The sequence below is a fragment of the Oenanthe melanoleuca genome, chromosome 5 (assembly GCF_029582105.1).
Source record: "Oenanthe melanoleuca isolate GR-GAL-2019-014 chromosome 5, OMel1.0, whole genome shotgun sequence".
NCBI classification, from domain to species: domain Eukaryota; kingdom Metazoa; phylum Chordata; class Aves; order Passeriformes; family Muscicapidae; genus Oenanthe; species Oenanthe melanoleuca.
In genome coordinates, this window is record NC_079339.1 from 9,242,319 (window position 1) to 9,261,050 (window position 18,732).

At 48.0% G+C, this 18,732-nt stretch overlaps 1 protein-coding gene and 1 long non-coding RNA gene across 3 annotated transcripts in view; both read right to left on the minus strand.

Annotated features, from left to right (window-relative positions):
- The window catches only part of PTDSS2 (phosphatidylserine synthase 2), a 30,131-nt gene extending 14,696 nt beyond the window's left edge, over positions 1-15,435 (minus strand). Inside the window, exons 1-3 of one of the 2 annotated variants that reach the window (XM_056492441.1) lie at positions 15,101-15,435; positions 6,683-6,784; positions 1,961-2,043 (exon numbers count right to left, since the gene is read on the minus strand). In XM_056492441.1, coding sequence (XP_056348416.1) covers positions 1,961-2,043; positions 6,683-6,784; positions 15,101-15,294 — 379 coding nt within the window. In that variant the 5' untranslated portion in view covers positions 15,295-15,435. Of the gene's footprint in view, positions 1-1,960; positions 2,044-6,682; positions 6,785-13,578; positions 13,812-15,100 lie in introns of those variants that run through there. The other variant, XM_056492442.1, reaches the window with a different exon arrangement.
- A 259-nt stretch (positions 15,436-15,694) lies between these two features.
- On the minus strand, positions 15,695-17,745 carry LOC130253692 (uncharacterized). The gene is made up of 3 exons (XR_008840597.1): positions 17,520-17,745; positions 15,971-16,100; positions 15,695-15,837 (listed from the first exon to the last, which is right to left on the minus strand). It is a non-coding gene; the product is annotated as an uncharacterized LOC130253692 (long non-coding RNA).
- Positions 17,746-18,732: the final 987 nt, after the last annotated feature.

Sequence of the window (18,732 nt, forward strand, 5' to 3'; positions counted from 1 at the left end):
AGCCCAGCCTTCAATCCCACAGGTTACTCCAGACTATCACAATTTACTCCCCAAAGAGCTTGTCCTGTCACACACTGTGTATTAAGTCAAACTGGCAAAGGCTGGGAATATTAAAAGCTGCTTCTCAGGGCATTAATAACTGTCATGGAAAATTCCTTTGGAATGACAGCGTGGATGTGTTATCTTGACAGAGGCAATGAAGCATCCCTGGGCTCCTACAACACCAGGCTCCAGAAAAGGAGCTGGCAGGGAAAAGGAAGAATATCTCTTATCTGCAAATCCTAAGGATTTGCATCAGGCTACTGATGCTGCCTGTATCCAGGATTAATTCTACCAGGGAGATGCTCCCCACATTTGGCTGCTCACCCACCAATAAATAAATGGATCCTCAAGCAGAGTTTAAGATCTGTCCCTTGCACCATACTGTTCCCTGGGGCTAAAGGCGTGCTCCCCCTTTGCCTGAAGGTTTGGATGGAACCAGAGCCAGAGGAAAATGGGATAAAGCCAGGGCAAGTTGGTAAAGTCCTGTCTGAACAGTCCTACCTACTTATTTCCATGACAATCCTCCAGTTTTGAATTACAGGGAACCAACCTGTGTCTGTCCATGTAGCAAATTATTAAAATGGAGAAAACGGGGGCTTGTGTGGAATCAGCAGGGAAATGGCAAAGCTGGATGAGCCCCCAGCTAAAGCTGGGAATGCTGAGAAGGCAGCCAAAATAAGAAATAAAGCCACCAGTCTGGACAGGTGCCACTAAGGTGGTGGCTGGGATCAGTTTCCTTAATGGCCTTAATAAAAAGTAGGTTAATGACACACAGCAGGAGCAGCAGAGAAGGCAGGGACAGCAGAGAAGATGATCCTAAGGTACTGGAGTGACAGAGGAACTCCTAACACAGCTCCACGCTCTGGGAGCAGGAATCTAGGAAGCATCACATTATCACCAGAATCCCCAAAATAACCCTGCAGCTCTGGAGAGGACATTTGAAAGCAGAAAGCTCAAAACAATACCAAAATGTTATGGAGAAATGTTGCATTGAGGGCAAGACTAAAAGCCAAACTTCCCTGCTTTTTGCTAGGGAATAAAACCAGCCTAGACAAACACCCCCAAAACCTGGGTGCACCCAAGTGTCACTGGGGTCCTCAAAAGGAGCACAGGATTTTACAGGAGGAACCATAATTAATTGGAACAGAAGGAAAGACTAAAACCTGCTATTAATAAGAAAGGCAAATTTAATAAACCCCCAGGTTTGCAGAGGTGTGCTGAGGGCACTACTCTGGAACCACACCTGAGGGCTGTGGGGTGGCTGCTGGGTTAGATTCCTGGCATAAAACCCAGCTTTACTTGGCTGCAGGAGAGCCCAATGCTTTCAGGAATATTATTTAATGAATTATATTAATTCCCTTAATTCTCTTTTAATGATTCACATCTAAAAATAGGCAAAAGATTAAAGCCATTTAAATATTTTCATGTTTCACCTGCTGTTACATTACCTGGAAGAGGTTTGTGTTGTGCTTTCAAATGCTTTCAAGACTTCCAGTCTTACAAGAAACCTTTAAAATCATAATCAAGGGCCTCTAATCTCCTGTGGAAAATGGACATGGAGCTAAGGAAGAGCTCCAACACCGGACACATGGTCCCAAGTGCAGTCCCAGCAAGCGAAGAGAAAAAAAACAAGGATAAACAGGGGAAGTTCAGGTTTAAGAACCTGGCAGTTCTCACAGAGCTTTTTACCAACAACAGGAAGCCAATCCCTGGAGATCCAAACAGATCTCCAGGCTCCATGGAAGAATCCCTGCAGGATGGCTATGGAGGAACCTCCATGACCAGTGTGCAGTGCTGAGGAACCTGTGATTACTGAAATTACAACCTACCTGCTCTCCAGGCAACACAAACATTTACCTTCCCCAAAAAACAGGCAGCTCCTCAGGAGTATTTGAGTGAGCCCAGCAAGGTGAATTACCTGGGTGAGGTCTTGAGAATGGTCCATCTTTAGCTTGTGTCACCCCGAAACACAAGAAAACCAAAATACTGGCGACGATTCCTCTGGAAGGAAAAACAGAACACCCCAGTTTATTGCCTCATCCTCCTCCTGAGACTGCAAATCATGTTCTTTGATGTGAGAAACATCTGGCCCTTGTTTTTTAACTGCTGAATGTGTCCATCTTAAATGGATCCAGACATCATCCAGGAAAAAAAAAAAACAACCAAAAAAAGGCTGAGGATCATAGCAAGTTAAACACTTCCCGTGCCTGGGAGCAGCTTTTATTCCCACTGCCTCACAAAGAAATGTAGGATTTAGCAGTGAGACAGCTCTCACTGCTCCACTAGATGTCCATGGAATTTTAAAAGGAGCTGTCAGACTTGTCACCACTCCAAAACAGCTTCTTAACCAACTAAAGACAAGCAGGAGCTTTCCAGACCACACCAGCACTGCTGCTACTTCAAGAGCTGGAGCCACTACACAGAGCCTAAGGAACATTAACAGATTTTAAATAAAAATAAATTATCAGACCAGAAACCCAAATATACCAAAGACCTACGACCCAGGGCATGTTCCTTTAGTTTTAATGGATTAAATGGCATAAAGCAATCCAAAAAAGCTCTTTTTACTGCACCTTAAGTCCCACTGGATCCTGCTTGCTGTCTCATATCACCTGCTTAAGAGCTGGCTGAAAGGATGGACAACTGGGAAAGAGCTCATTCCACGTTTACAGAAAATGATGCAATTCCTGACTGCAAATAAAATGGCTCAGTCTGCAGAAGTCACAAAAAATACCCAGTAATTTTGCTGCCAGAGAGAAAATGCTACAAACCAGAAGCAACAGGAGACTGTTTGTGCTTTAAACATGTCAAAAAAATCTTTCAAAATAGAAGACTAAGGGATTTACAAAAGCTATTTTGTAACATTCACCTCTGAGTATAAATGTTTGTGCTTCCTGAAAATAAAAATGGGGTTTAGTTAACAGATGTATCTCAGTAATTCTGCTTGCTTTAAACACTGGGAAGCACACCAGAATTAGGTGCTGAATGAATCTGTGAATAGAGAGTTCCATGGGGATTTCCAAAGATCTGGAGGGCAAAACCCTTTCAGCTGACCTCCAATAATGAGAATATTCTACATTTTGAGTCCCTGGCTGCATCTGGAAGCTCCAGTCCTGTGTGGTGTGACAACTCCATCCCAACTCCATCATGAACTGAGGGGTCCAGACCACTGCTCTGGGCTTGGGAGGATTGTCTTCCCAAAGCTAGAATTCAAATCCTGGCTCCAAATCACCACAGGAGCTTAGCTGTGCTTCTTCCTCTAAAATCCACTCTCAGCCCAAGAGCAGCTGTGCTGAAATATGCTGGGGATCCAGATATATTAATTTACTTCAAGTTCACCACAGGAAGTTTGGAAGCAAATCACAAATTTACATAAATAACCACACCAGCTCCACACTTTTTTTCCCCTCAGTGGTAACTAAATGTTCTTTCTTATCATCATTAATCTACCTCCTTAGGAAGCTTCCAATGCCTAAGCAGCAGCCTGGCCTGAGGCAGGAATGCTCCAGCACCTGAGAGGGGTTCTCCTCTCCTCCCCTCACCTGGCTGGACACAGCCAAAGGACTTTCCTGAGCAGCAAACCAGAAAGGCACAAAATAGCAAAGTGTGCCCACAAAAATAATTTTAGCACTTAACCAAATTAAAAAAAAAAAAAAAAAAAAAAAAAAAAAGGGAGAGCCTGGCAGCAGCTCCATCAGCACAAACAAACTCTTGTTTGTGCTGAGAGTCGATTCAGACACACAGGACAATGAGGAGCTGTGTATGGCCCTTTGTCCTGGGATTCAAGGAGCCAGCTCCCACTCCCTGTCCCTTCCCTGGCTGGATCCATGCTGGCACAGCTGGTACAACCCCCTCGGGCTATCACAAGCCCTGGAAGAGGGCTCTGGCCTCCTGTTACCTCCATTTCCCTGTGAGTGCTCAGCCACAGCAGCAGCAGATCAGCATGCAAGCCCACACATCCCTGGATCTGTCCCCATGGAAATCAGGGATTGCCAAGAGCTGTGTAAAAAAGCATCTCGGGAGAGATATTTCCCAGCTGGAAATTCAATGTACAGCCCTGGAGCACACTGGTGTTTTTAAACCTGAATGTCTTTTTATGGAGGGGGAAAAAAAAAAAATAAAGGAACTTTTTTCCCTCCAAGACACTCTGCTAAGCATTCCAAGTATTTGGGAGCTGTGGATTTCTTGCATGGTATGCAGAGGAGGTGCTCAGTGTTTATTTGGCTACACTCAGAGGTGGAGCTCAGAGCAGGCTGAACAGAGGAGAATGTCACAGCTGTCAGTCAGGATGAGTGATTCCATGGCTGGAAGAACTGTGAAAATAAAGCTCTCACGGATCAGACAGGTTCACAGCACAAACTCTCCTTGCCTAACAAAGGAAATGTTCCACTGTTCTTACACCAGGGCCAGTTTGATCACATGTGTGATCCCAATGAACTCTGACTACATTTACATATGAAAGGCACCTGCAACCTTATCTTAAAAAAAACCCCAAACAATCCTCCTTTAATTGTTTCATTGCCCTGCCCTGTTGCAGGTCCAGATGCAAACACCAATCTCAGCCACAGAGACCACACCCCGTGAGCTCAGAGGCTCCTGCTCTCACTTGGGTCATGTCCATCACCTCTCCTGTGAGTGGTTCCACGAATCCACCTCTCACCCTCCTCCTGCCAGTGACCGGATGGAGCACTTTTATAGGATGACATAATCCTGATTTTATAGGGGGGAAGGTGGGACCACCCCATGACTCCATTCTGGGAAAAACAGAGCCAGCAAATTTGGCAAGCCCACCTCAATTTACTGCTCTGAGCACCTACTGCAGCTCACAGGGGCACCTCAGCCAGGGCATGGAAACAAAGGAGGCTGGAGCCTTTGGAAGTGTGTATTTAGGCTTTGCACCTACCCCAGACACTGCTCCACTGTCAGTGTGCAGGAGGTGGAAATAAAACCCGGTGACAGCTCCAGACTCTGCTCCCTGGTGACAAAACCCCTCCTGGTCATTAAAGAACCAAGTGTTCCCAAGGAACACCAGCACACAGGGACAGCCTCGTGCTGGATGGGGCTTGGAATCACATTACAACACAGCTCTATGCTAGGACTGACAAAGGTCTCGGGGCAGGATAAGGGATTTTAAATTATGGAAGCAAAGATATAAAACCTGTGATAATCCAGGCTATGGACACACTGATGCACATTGTGCCCATCTCATCCTGCTCTGAAATGCCTCCTTCTGTTCAAAGATACACAAAACCTGGAATATTTGCAAGATGATGTCCAAGCCTCAGGATGCTGCTTGTCAAAGATTTTTGTGCCCAGACCTTGCAGAGCTGCAGGAGTGAACAAAACCCGTTTGCTGCCCCTTCCCTGGCATGACACTGTAAATTGATTTTAACAACTTGGGCACTGGATAAGCAGACAACTAGTGTTTCCTGAGAGAAATATCCACCTGCTGACTAATCTTCCCTGGGTTTGTTTTGATTAAGGCAGTCGAGGCTCTAAGCTCAATAATAAGATATTCCACTGAGTCACCTTAGCTCTGTATTACTCCCTAAGGACACATCACCACTTCTCTTTCAGCTTTTCCCCTTCTCAATTCAGAGTGGCCGTTCCAGGCCAAAGCACCCCTCCAGCCTGGCCTCCCTTATTATGACTGGGAATAGAATGGCATTTGTTCTCACAGAAACCTTCCAGAACCTTTCCCAGGCTCCAGATACCTTCCAGCTTTTCCCATGTCACCCCCACGTGTGAAATCCCAGCTCTCAGTGGGGCACAGTGTGAGTTCCATCACTCCCAGGCATTGTGTAACTGCCAGAACAACAGCCAAGATTATCTCAGGAAATACCCCAATTCCTGCATCTCCAGGACAATGGATGCTATATCCTGAGTCACTTCAGAAGTGTACAAAAAGAGAAAAAAAAACAACCTTTAACAGTAAAGGGGAAAATTTCATTATATTTAAGAAACCGGACTGGTAGAAAACAATTCTTTTCTTGCTTTTAGCAATGATGCTTTGCAGCATATTTTTAAAACATACCTGGCTTTTTAAACACCACTTTCCTACCTCCTTTTTCTCTCCTGTTGTATTTTAAAATGGGAGAAATTCAACCACATTGAATCAGTTTAAATAACAGTAGGAATTGACCACACATGTAAGATGCATTCTTATTTCCCCAGAGCTTCCCTCTGGGCTACATGCTCCCACAGGAATTTTCAACAACAAACAAGGATTTGTTTTGAAATGTTGAGCAGAATTTTACAAAAAGCAGTTGAGCCAGAAAAATTTAGTCACAGCTCCCAGCACTTTGAAATTATGGCTATTTTAAGGAAAGGTTCTTTTTAAGAAAAGGCTATTTTAAGAAACAGAGGCAGAATCCTTGCCAAAGAAACCCAGCCAGGAGGCTTTAGCAAGTTTTTTGTATTTTGCTTTAAATCACACCACAGAGCAGCCAGAGGCCTGACAGTGATGCTAAACTGATTAGAAATTAAATTCAATGATCAGCATCAGAGAAGCTTACGGATTTATGACTGGTTTTGTAACTTCCTAAGGGAACAGGCACTTCCACAAGAGAGTGCAGGGGTCACTGGAGGTCCCTTTTCCAAAACACACCAGGGAATAGTCAGATATTCCTCAGATATTCACCTCTTTGTGTTGTAGGCTGTGTCCTGGGGAGTCTCTTCCAGCAGGGTTACGTAGCCCAGCGCACACGTGAGGATGAACAGGACTGTCAGGGTATGAGCTCTCCTGAAATTCAGAACAGAGAAAACTGACATTAAAAAGCAGGGAAGCTCACATCTCCCCCTGCCAGTGAAGCCTCAGGAGACCAAAACCTCAGCCAGGAATCAGAAATATTGAGGTTTTCTGTACTGCAGAGCACAGAGAGCAGAGCTTACAGTGGCACTGCATGTGGTCACAGCAGCAGCTTGGAAAAAACCAGCACCCAGTGCAAACATCCGGATCTAAACAGCTCCAGGTGTCTCCCCAGGTTTGGCAGGTCCACACCTGACAGTGCTGCTCTATTTCACAGCCTACTAATCAAAACTGCAGCTGAGGGAACAGGTCCTTGAGAGCAACCAAAGGGAATTCACTCCAGACAAGAAAAAGTCGTCATTAAAAAAAGTTAAAAAAAAAAAAAAATCTCTAAGTTGCTGTTCAAAGACTCTGATGCCACCTCAAGATGTCAGAATCCCAGGGATATTCCTACAGTTTCAGTGCACTTAGCACAAGGGCTTTCTGTGGTAACAGTCATGTCAACAAAGCTGGGGGCTGTTCCATAGCAGTAAAATGTCCTCATCCATGGGAGCCCAGAGGTTTATATGGATTTTGGTGAAGCACTCAGGGAGAAATTCTTCTGGCACAGGTTGCCCAGAGAAGCTGTGGCTACCCTATCTCTGGAAGTGTCCAAGGTCAGGTTAGACTGGGCTTGGAGCAACCTGGGCAAGTGGAAGGTGTCCCTGCCCTTGGGACTGGATGAATTTTAAGGTCCCTTCCAACCCAAACCATTCCATGGATTCTGTGATCCTATGGAAAGAGAGAAAGCAGAGCATACCCAGCCAGATGACACCCACACCCTACTGATCACCACACAGAGAATATTCTAACAATGTCCACATCTTTTCTTACTTCAAGTTGAAAATTCCTTTCCTAATGAGAAACTACTTATTCTTTTCACTGGAAAACTCCTCTGGCCCCACCTGGAAAGCATGGGAATTCTGTCCATGTAAGGGCAAAGGACACACCATGACTTTTGGTTTAGAGGACAATATCCCATAACAGAAACTAATAAAACAAACCACATATAAAAGGGAAGCTTAGGGAGGAGAAAACCTGTAAAAGAAATTGTCTGTATGTGACACATTTTGCTCCATTTCCATTTTCTTTATATATTCTTTCGTAACAGCAGCTCACATCCCATCTCCAGGTCATGCCAAGGTTTGTATACTCAGGTTGCACGGTGTACAATAAACCTTGGAATTTCCAAACCATCCACTGACTCACCTTTAAACAACCCCACAGTAACCCACCTAAAACTGCTCTAAAAGTCAAAGAAAGGATGCTGCTGAATGAGAATTCCACCCTCCTCCAAACCCCACACACTCCACAGCATCCCTGCAATCCCACTGGGAACACAACACAATACCTCATAAGCAGAGACAATCCTCTTCTGCCCCTGCCAGAACAGAGTTTGGCATGGAAGGCTCTCCCTCCTCGAGCGCCACCAGCTCCAGGAGAAAAACACGAGGACCCACGGGTACTTCCAGAATCAGAGAGGAATCAGTGTGCCAAAACCCAGGGAAAAACTTGGGAGCCACAAGCTCCTGCTGGGCAGCTGCATCTTCCCAGGTGCCAGGAAAGGTGATTCAGCCATCAGTGCTCACGTGGGCCTGCCCTGGATCCTGCAGGAGCTGGAAAACTAAACCCCAGCCTCTCCCAGGAGGCAGGACAGCAGGCACGCTCCAATCACACCACGCTCCTGGCTGCTGCATTTCCACGTGGATATAATGAATGGATTCTACGGCAAACACCAAAAACCCTGCCGTACCTGGTGCCTTGTTTTGTTGTTTGGTTTTGAAACTTATCATTGTGTTGTTATATTGTTACACATATGTATTGTTATACATATTGTTGTAGAGCTATAGATACTATGCATTATATATGTTGTATCATTGTTTATTTTTGAAGAGGCTACAAAAACAAATCCAGGAATCCCACCTTACCATTTCACCACCTGAACACCCACAAGTCAGCTGCTTTTTCACCGTGTTCAGATCCCATAAATTGCCAAAAAATCAGTTATTGCATGTCCTCCCTTGGACAAACACCTTGAGAAGCCCCTCTACCAGCACAAGGATGATTCAGCTGTGTTCCTCCCTGTGAGGATCTTGTAGGACAGTGAACAGTCGGTGTTGGGGAGCCCCATGCATCCCATTTCCCATTTAATTCTGGTGCCACAGCCACCATGAAACCCAACCAGCTGCCCTGAGAAACAAGAAGCTGCTCTCTCATCACTTCCCTTGTAGCTCAGCTTTCATCTCCAGATGCTGCCAGATTCTTTCCTAGCAGGTTTTCAAGGCAAAGGTTCTTCCAGCACAGTGAATTCCAAGAGCTGGGATGAAAGACTCTGGAGATGGGCTTGACTTCTGCCAGAGAGCTGTGAGCAGTGACACAGCAATGAGAGGGAACACAGCACCACAAATCCACTTCAGAGAGGAAAAAAAGCCAGGAAATATGGATGCACACCTTGTCTTCTCACAGCTCAGGAGTTTTAAAACAAAATAAAATTTCACATAAAGGAGCAGCTCTCCTTAAAGACGGGCTTGTCCAAGAGATTGGGATGAATTTAATGGCACAAGGGGATTGTTTTCATCCCCACACACACTTTAAAATAACACACCAGGGGAAAGCAAGCTAAGAGCAACCCAGCAAGGTAAGCATGGCAGGAATTACATGGAAAGGCTTATGTTCTCCTGGCCTGGAGCCCGGGAGGCTGAAGAGGGCTAAGCTGGGAATCTTCCCCTTAGAATTACACACAGAAGTTTGGGCAACATGCCCAAAGCAAAGTGGGTACAAACTGCAGCCAGATCTGGGAGATTTCACATCAAAAACTCTGCAAAGCAGTGCCTGATATACCTGAGCACAAAAATAACTAAAGCCAGAGAGAGAACTCACAACAAATCCCAAACTGTGAAAAAGCTGGAATATTAAGTGGCTTATTTTTCTGCCTTTCTGCACCACACATTTGGCTCTTTCCCCACTCGTGCCCTGGGAGATTGAAATGAAACAAATCAGGTCTGTTTTCACACAAGCCCTTGCCCTGCTAATTCAAACACCAAGTGAGAGCAACTGAAGCTCTCCTGCAATGCAGATCACAAAAAAGTGGGTTTTTTTCCCTAGTTAATGGGATTAAGTTTGATCCCAATTTCTCTTTTTCATGCTAGGTCATTCTCCTGTCACATTGAGCCACTGCAGGTCTGTCAAGGAAATGACTACAGGCGCTTTTATTTTCCAACTGAAGTCCATGAGAGAAATGATGTAAGGATATTGTTTAAACATGTCATTTTTTTGGAGATTCTGGCAGATCCTTGGGTGAAAAGTAAAGAATAACACCCAGGAGCAGGCAGCCCATGGCCTCATTCAATCTCCCACAAATTAAAATCAGTTTAAGCAGGGACCGCACCCTTGTTATCCACGGCTTGTTTGTCACCAGTGATGCAACAACTCCATTAAACACAATAACAATCACTGGAACACAATGCAAAGAATTTATTTATTAATATTTTGGTCAGTCCTCTTAAGTGGAATGAAATTCCAAAGGAGAGCCAGTCCAGTTTGCCCCTTGGGTTAAAAAAGTTGCATTAATTGGGGCTGCTGGTGAAAGGATCTGTCAGCAAACCCAATTAGTACCACCAGTGACTTTCTCATGATTTAATTCTTTATTCCAAATAATGGCAAATTCATTAAACCATTCTTGAAAGAGATTTTTAAATGGATGTCAAAACTCTGTACCCTCCATAAATCATCAGCTGGGAATTCTAAGAAAATACACTGAATAGTAAAACAAACCCTTTCCTCCAAAAGCAGCAGAGGGTTTGTATAAAGAATAAGACATGAGAAAATACAATCAAATTTAATACTATCTTAAAACCAACCACATTTGAAACAATAACTGCAATCAACAGGCAAACTGTTGGGGATAGATACAGGGTTTGGAAAACTTCAAATACAAATACCAAGATCCCTATTGGTTTTAAGCTCTAAGTTATGTTTTAAAATCAGTTTAAACTCTCAGAGTTAGTAAGACAGTCCCTATTCTTAGAGCAGTGCCCAGCACATCCCTGAAGTCACCCGACACCGATTCCATTTCCATACAGACTTGTGACACTCCAAAATAGCAACGTGCCTTCTCCTTGCCATCTCCTCAAAGAAGCCCAGGAACACAGACCTCCAGAGACCCAGAACCACATGTCGACAGCAAAGCTTCGCCACACCTTTCCAATCAGGGGGAAAGACTGAGTTCCCAAAGTTTCTGAAGGTTCCATCAGTTCTACACAGCTTGCAAGTTCCACAAATGCCCTATTTTCAATTATTAAACTGGTTTTTTTCTTAAACCTATGGAAATATGTGTCTCAGAGGTTAGTTTAGGGCAGTTCTACCAAGACAAGCGACGGGGAATTACAGGTAGCACTCTTTGAGCACATTTTTCCCTATTCTCCTTAAAACTTTGGGAATGTGTTCACCAAGAAAAAAAAAAAAAAGAAAAAAAAGCAATATAGAGAACTGATATCCAGGTGGGGCATTGAACTCTGTCTTCTCCACAAAGATATTCATTCTGCATCCAGCTTACTTGGCAGAACTATGCAACCCCTTCCTTTGAGGAAAGGGCACCGACATTCCCATAGCACAATTCCCAAGGCACAGGCCCTCTCATCCACAACCAGCTGGCCATCGTGGCTTAGTGGGATTGCATAAGGCCTGCATGTCCCTGCTCCCTGCCCTGCCCAGGGCATTCCCACAGGCTGGAAAAGCATGGCAGGGTGGCCCTGGACTCTGAAGCAATGTTCCTTTTCTCCAGCACGGTGAATCCTGAGTGGGCATGGCATAGCCCCATTCAAGCAGGGGAAAATCCCATGTTCAGGTCCCAGCAAACTCAAGGAATGCTGCCTTGGAAGTGCCAGGGCTATCCGTGAGGAGAGAGCAGCTCCTGCCAACTTGTGGATATTCCATCTCCCTAATCTCTCTTCCGGCTAAATCCCCACCTCTTCCTCCAGATTGCTCTTAGCAAGTCCCAGGTATTTCAGAGATAAGAGCAATCTCCACAAGCAATGGGTAAGGAATGTTTTGGGTTCCAACCCCTTCTTTCCAACACCAGCTGGTTTGCCCACACATATCTTAATTTCCCAGGCCATCTGGGAAGAGTCACAACACTGAACAAACCGAGAGGAACATGCCAGCAGGGGCTGCCTCTTCCTTGGCTGCAAATTCCACACTTTTTTGCACAAAAAAGTGGAAATAATTCCTACGAACACTGTCATTAGACTATAGAATCACTGCCATTCCCCCTTTTTTAGTTCTTTGCTTATTAATTTTAACATCCTGAGCTCCACAGATCTCTGCTGCCACACTATGACCTTGGGAATTAATATCACATCCACGTGCTGGCAACACGAGATTATTAGTGTGAGAGATAAAACACGTTAATAATCAAAAAGGTGACATTAAAGCTAATGAAATCCAAATTAAAGTAAGGCTTTGAGAAAGCAATTAACCCACAGAGTCACAATGTGGTGGTGAAAGTGCATCTGGTACCTCCCAACACCCTCAAATCAAGACTGGATGGACGTTTTCCTGGAAAATCATCTTCGTTTAAAGACAAGCTATGAAATACCTACAGAAATTTTAGGAGAACATCACACACAATATCCAACTAAATGATCCCAGAACAAACAGGGCTTTGTGAGAAAGCTCCTGCTGGAGGCACACACACAAGAACAATCCAAGGTGCTGAAAACAACAGGGAACATGTTCCAGTGGCTTGCCAGGCAGGCTTGGCATTCCCAGCTCCCCACCAGGAAATCAGTTCAGGGATAAACGATACAGAAACCATGGATCTACCCCAGAAAGCTTCCTCCTGTTCCCTTCCCTTGGCATTTCCTAATGGCAAAGGGAGCTGCCAGGAGCTGCCTGACTGAGCAGGTTCCCACACGGGAGTATTTTCCAGTTCCAAGTAATTTATACAGAATAAGACCAGAGATATCAGCACACAAGTGGTTTTTCAAAGCTTCAAACAGATTTTAAAGAACAGGAAGCCAGCTAGGAAGCTCCACCTTTCCCAAAGACCATATTTATAGCAGGAAAATCATCTCTGCAAACTAAACTACTGCTGGAATGATTTGTATCCACAGATTCCAAATCTTCTCATTTTCCCAAAAGGAGCGAGCCACAAGAGTAACCTTATCCCTAACTCCTGAACTCCAGAGAGAAACTGCATTCCATGTTTGTCCAAGAGGGCAGCCACTCTTAAAAATATTCCTTTCCCTGTGGCCACCTTCACAGCATGAGAGGAGTCCCAAGAGTCACAGGAAGAAAATCATTCCTACTGGATTATCTTTATTCTTGGACAGGGTAGGAACTGAGTCATTGCCAAAGGATACCCTAACATATGCAGGGCAAAAGTAACACAAGAAAAAAACCTGGGACTTCTCCAGATGTTTAAACCCCTTGTTGCCAGCACAAGCTACTAGGGAAAAGAAAATTGGTTAAATAGGGAAATTAAGAAACACACTTGTCCATGTTGCCCTCATGGAAGGGACCACCTGACACACAGAAGCTCCTGAGAGAGCAAGGCACATCCAGATTTCCAAAGGAATGATCCACATGGCCACACTAACTGCATTACAGGTTCATCCTGGGGTGACAGCCCTGTCACCACCACAAAAAAAGCTGCAAGGAGATTCTACACCAAAAACAGGCCATTTTAAGGCTTCACAAAACAGCTGGCAAGAGCCACGTTATGGAGGGAGTAGAAAGGAGAGCTTTACCCATTTTCCATTTAAAGGCTGGCACCAGGATCCCGCGATTCGCTCAGCCTGGTGCGGTGTGCCCGCCAGGAAAGGTCCTTTTGTCCCCGAGGCCACAATGTCCCTCTGCCACACCCGCGCACGGCAGGGACCCCGCCGGGATCCAGCAGCATCCCAGTGCTCCTCTGCAGCTTGCACTGGCAGGAATGTCACCTCCTTCAGCGGGATCAACACCCTCGGCTCCGCTGCTGCCCAGACTGGCAGGGTGAGAGCCAAGTGCCCTCCCCTCCCACTCCTCCACGCCGGGCTCCAGCCAAATCCCATCGCCCTCGGCTCGTGTTCCAAACGCGTCTTCAGTGTCAGCTGGGCTTTCTTCATGGGAAGGGACGTGTGTTTAGCACACAGAAAAACACCTCTACCTACACACACACATGCTGAGCTGAGTGGATTTATGGAACAACTCCTGCAAGGCTGGGATTTAGGAGCACCTCTTCCTGCAAGGACTGAATTTAACAAAAATCTGATTTTCTCCGCTGGCCCAACACCACCAGGTTTCTGCACCTGTTTTATGGACTGAGACACACAAAAATAGGCAACACCTGCCCAGCAGGAGTGGGGCATGACAACTTCAGCTTTCTGCCAGGATCACTGGGAAGTGCATGGATGGAAAAAGCCTCTTCCAAAATTGAAGGAGGAGAGAAGGAGGTGGAGTCCATACAAACAACGCTGATAAGTGGCATCAGGCAGGAATGCTTGCCTGAACACAGTGGGCTCTCAAGGTACTGGAAAACACCTCCAGAGCACCCATCAGGCAGGATAATCCATCAGGCTCAGCCCTAAGGGTCCTGCTCCTGGAAAGATGGGGACCAGGACTGGAAAAAGAGGTGCCACCGCCTACAGCCAGTCCTGAATTCCCGTTACATTGCCAGGAAACAATTAGGCGCTAGGGCCACACCAGGAAAACACTCGCAGCCGATTCCAGCAGCGGGATCGGCGACAGAAGAGGCCCCTAAACAGCAGATAACGGGTAGCAGATAACTCGGATAACCCGTTCCTTGGGGCCCCCACCTCCCATTCCTCAGCCTCTCCACATCCCATTCCTTAGGGGGCCCTATCTCCCCAATCCTCAGCCCCTTCATATCCCATTCTTTAGGGGACTCCACATCCCATTCCTCAGCCCCTCCACACTCCATTCATTAGGGGCTTCCACATCCCATTCCTCAGCTCCTCCATATCCCATTCCTTAGAGGATTCCACATCTCATTCCTCAGCCCCTTCACATCCCATTCCTTAGGGTACTCCACATCCCATTCCTCAGCCCCTGCATATCCCATTCCTTAGGGTACTCCACATCCCATTCCTCAGCCCCTTCACATCCCATTCCTTAGGGTACTCCACATCCCATTCCTCAGCCCCTGCATATCCCATTCCTTAGGGTACTCCACATCCCATTCCTCAGCCCCTCCATATCCCATTCCTTAGGGTCCCTCCTGGCCCACGCGGAGCCCCGAGGCGGGTGTGGGCCATGCCCGGCGCCTCTCACCAGAAGAACGTGTTGGTGCCGTCGTCGTACACCTCGGACTCGGTGCTGCGGCGGGGCCCGGCGCCGTCCCGCTCGGCCCCGGGGGCGCCGCCGTTGGGCTGCGCGGGGGGCGGCGGCTGCTGCTGCTGCTGCTGCTCCTCCAGCGCGGCCTTGCCCGCGTTCCCGCCGTGCGCCCGCCGCTCGCCGCGCCTCATGGCGGCAGGGGGGGACCGGCGGCGGGGGCGCACCGGGGGCGGGGAGGGGGCGCCCCGGGGACACGGGCCGGGGCGGCGGCGGGAGGGGCCGCGGGGCGGGAGGCGTGACGCGGCGTGCGCGCGACTCCGCGTCCGCGCGTGCGCGGGGAGGGCGGGGCCGGCGAGCCCCGCCCCTCCGTTGCCGTGGCAACCGCGTGGCCTCCCCCCCCACCTCACTTCACCCCGGCCGCTAGGCGGCGCCCTGAGGAGCGGCCGCCGCCCCTCAGGGAGCGGAGCCCGAGCCCCTCGGGCAGCCAGAGAGCGCTAAATGGAACAAAACCTCTTCGCTCCGCGCACTCTCATCGGAACTGTGCCAATTACACAAAATGTGTTCGTTCCGCACACTCTCACCGGAACCGTGCGGGGAAAAGTGTCCTTTGCCAGGCTGCCGTGCGGGTCTCGAGTAGCCCACGTTGGGTAGCCCATCCCTGACGCCGTGGCTGTCCCGATTCCCGCGCCTTTGTGCGACGAAATGTTAAGTATCTGTTTAATATGTGCGTTTTGCTGGCAAAATAAAAACGTGTTTTGCTTAGTAAAAGTTTTTGTTCCCACCCGGAAGATCTGGGGGTGCTTGCAGGGTGTCCCTGTGCCCCTGGATCTGGAGAATCCTAAAATCCCTCAGCCCTTCCCAAATTACCTTGGTCAGGCTCCTCTTCTGGAATGTGCCATGCTGATCCCAGCTGGCAGGCAGGGGACTCTGGATTTCTGGAAAGATCTTGGCATGGCAGCAAAACTCTGGGAATATTGTGTGGAGGGAAGGCCAAGTCCTGTGGGAGCAGAGAAATGAAACAGGGAAATAAATTAGAGGAAACATTGACAGGACGGCAAATAATGAAGGTGACCTCTAAAGGTCCCTTCCCACCCAAAGCTATTCCATGGTTCTATGAAATACTGAAAGGGAGCAGGTGTAGATGGGATATTGGGAAGCTATTCTTCCCTGTGGGACTGCTGAGGCCCTGGAATGGATTTCCCAGAGAAGCTGTGGCTGCCCCATCCTTGGAAGTGTCCAAGGCCAGGTTGGATGGGGTTTGGAGCAACCTGGGATAGTGGAAGATGTCCCTGCCCATGGCAGGGGGTGGCACTGGGCCTTTGATGTCCTTTCCAATCCCAACCACTCCAGGATTCTCGGATTCTGTGGAATAACGGAGCTGGCCACAGGAGGGCAGGAGCGGCCTGGGTGAGGAGCAGGCGAAGCCCAGCAAAACCCAGTTCAGGGATAGATAAAGGACATTTCTGTCTGCTGCACAATCCCTCCCCACCCTCCTTCCAGCCTAAAACCCTCTCCTGCATATCCCACGATGCTTTATGAGAGCTGGAGGCACTCATCATGTACCAAGAGAATATCCCGAGTTGGAAGGGATCCATAAGGATCAGCCAGTCCAACTGCTGCCTGCACAGACACCCCAACAATCCCACCCTGTGCCTGAGAGCATTGCCAAATGCTCCTCATGCTCCGGCAGCCTTGGGTCATGACTGTTCCTTGGGGACCCTGTTCCAGTTCCCTTCCACCCTCTGGTGGAAGAACCCTCTCCTAATATCCAGTCTAAGCCTTCCCTGCTTGGAATGAGCACCAAGTACTTTAATTACAAGCAGGGCTTCACCTCAAACCACATCCTCTGCTCTAACGTATTGACTGTACTTCCAGGGATACCCACGGATCCAAACAGAATAGGATTTGGGTGAAAACACCCCCAGCTTGATGAGAGAACACACACTGCTGCCATTTTAGCACCATCCTGAATCAGCACCTTTGCACCCTCAGAAGAGGAGCTCCCTGTCCAAAAGCATTGCTGCCAGGAGGGAGGTGGACAGGCAGCCTGTATCCAACTGCAGTGGTTTCACACACAAAACCCTTCAGCATTCTCCTCAGGTGGGAATTACCATCTCCACATCCAGCCAGGACTAACAGGTCAGGGAGTGTTCCTGGAGCTTCCCTGCCAACACTCAGTGCAGGTCAAATCGCTGCCCAAGGTGGCTGGAGTCCAGTGGGTTCGGGTGTGTGACCAACCCAGCAGCCACAGAGCTGATCATATCCTAAATAATTTCCTCTGCTCACACAGGGTTCGTGTGCCTCCCTCCCCAGTTTCAGCTTTTCCCGCTGCCATCCTCAGCCCCAGTCACCCGAGTGCAGTAAATGCAGGAGGGGAGGGAAGCACTTGGAAGAGGGACAGCATAAACTTGCTCACCTGCCTTGCTGCAAATGCAGCTAAATCCTGCCCAGGCAAAACCAAATTCCTCCTAAACAGGAACAGCAGTAGCATGGTCTCCTCTGAGTGCCATGAAAGATGCTTCAGGCACTGGATGTGCCACAGCCAAAGCCAACCTGCAGGCACAGACTCTCCTTCCCCACTGGCTGGTGACATCCATGGGCTTTGAGAACTGCTGCTGGGTGCAGGACCTCCTGGGCTGTTTGGAGAGCTGAGCCCTTCCCAGGAAGAAGCAGGAGTGTGGGAGGAGTGCCACAGCTGTTCCTCCCACAGGTAACCCCATTTCCCTGGAACACAGCAGCACTCCCATTGCAAAGGCCTTTGCCCTGCTGTCAGGTGGAAAGCAAGGGCTTCACTCTCCCTGGGTAAACACACACAGTCTCCCAGAGATACAGCCCATTCTCCACTTCCAAGCTCGTGGATCACCCCTGGAAGGAAGGCTAAAGGTCTGCCCACACCTTGGTTTCACACACAGCAGGACATTGGGAAGACAACTCCTTTTTTCCCCCCCAGATAATCCCCAGGTCAGGTTTGGCACCTGTTCAAGGCACTTGGCAAAGCCACAGGGTGATGGTGGCTTAACTGGGAGCACCACTCTCAAAATGCTGGCTGCCTTTCCTAGCAGGACACAGCTGGATTACCACCCCCAGGACTTGGTTTGTTTTATAGCAGCCCACAGGAATGCTGATGGATGGCACAAGGGAATCCAGAGCAGTTATTGACCCTCCTGTTAGTCCCAAGAAACTGTCTTCTGATTTGTAAATGAAAGCAACAGAAAACAGGGGTGAGGCAAGATCTGGCTTACACAAATGCTCACTTTTTATAATAAGAGTTATTCCCTGTTCCAAGCCATAGGTCTAGATTGGAATTGATTCTTTCCCTCTGTTCTGCTCAGGTGAGACCCTACCTGAATTGCATCCAGCTCTAGGATCCCGAGCACAGGAAGGACATCAACCTGTTGGAGAGAGTCCAGAGGAGGGACACCAAGTTGATCAGAGGGACAGAGCAGCTCTGCCATGATGAAAGGCTGAGGGGATCGGGATTGCTGAGCCTGGAAAAGAGAAGGCTTCGGGGTAACCTGATTGCCCCTTCCATTACCTGCAAGGAAACTGGAGAGAGGCTTTGGATAAGGGCCTGCAGTGACAGGGTAAGGAGGAATGGCTTCCCACTGCCAGAGGGCATGGTTAGATGG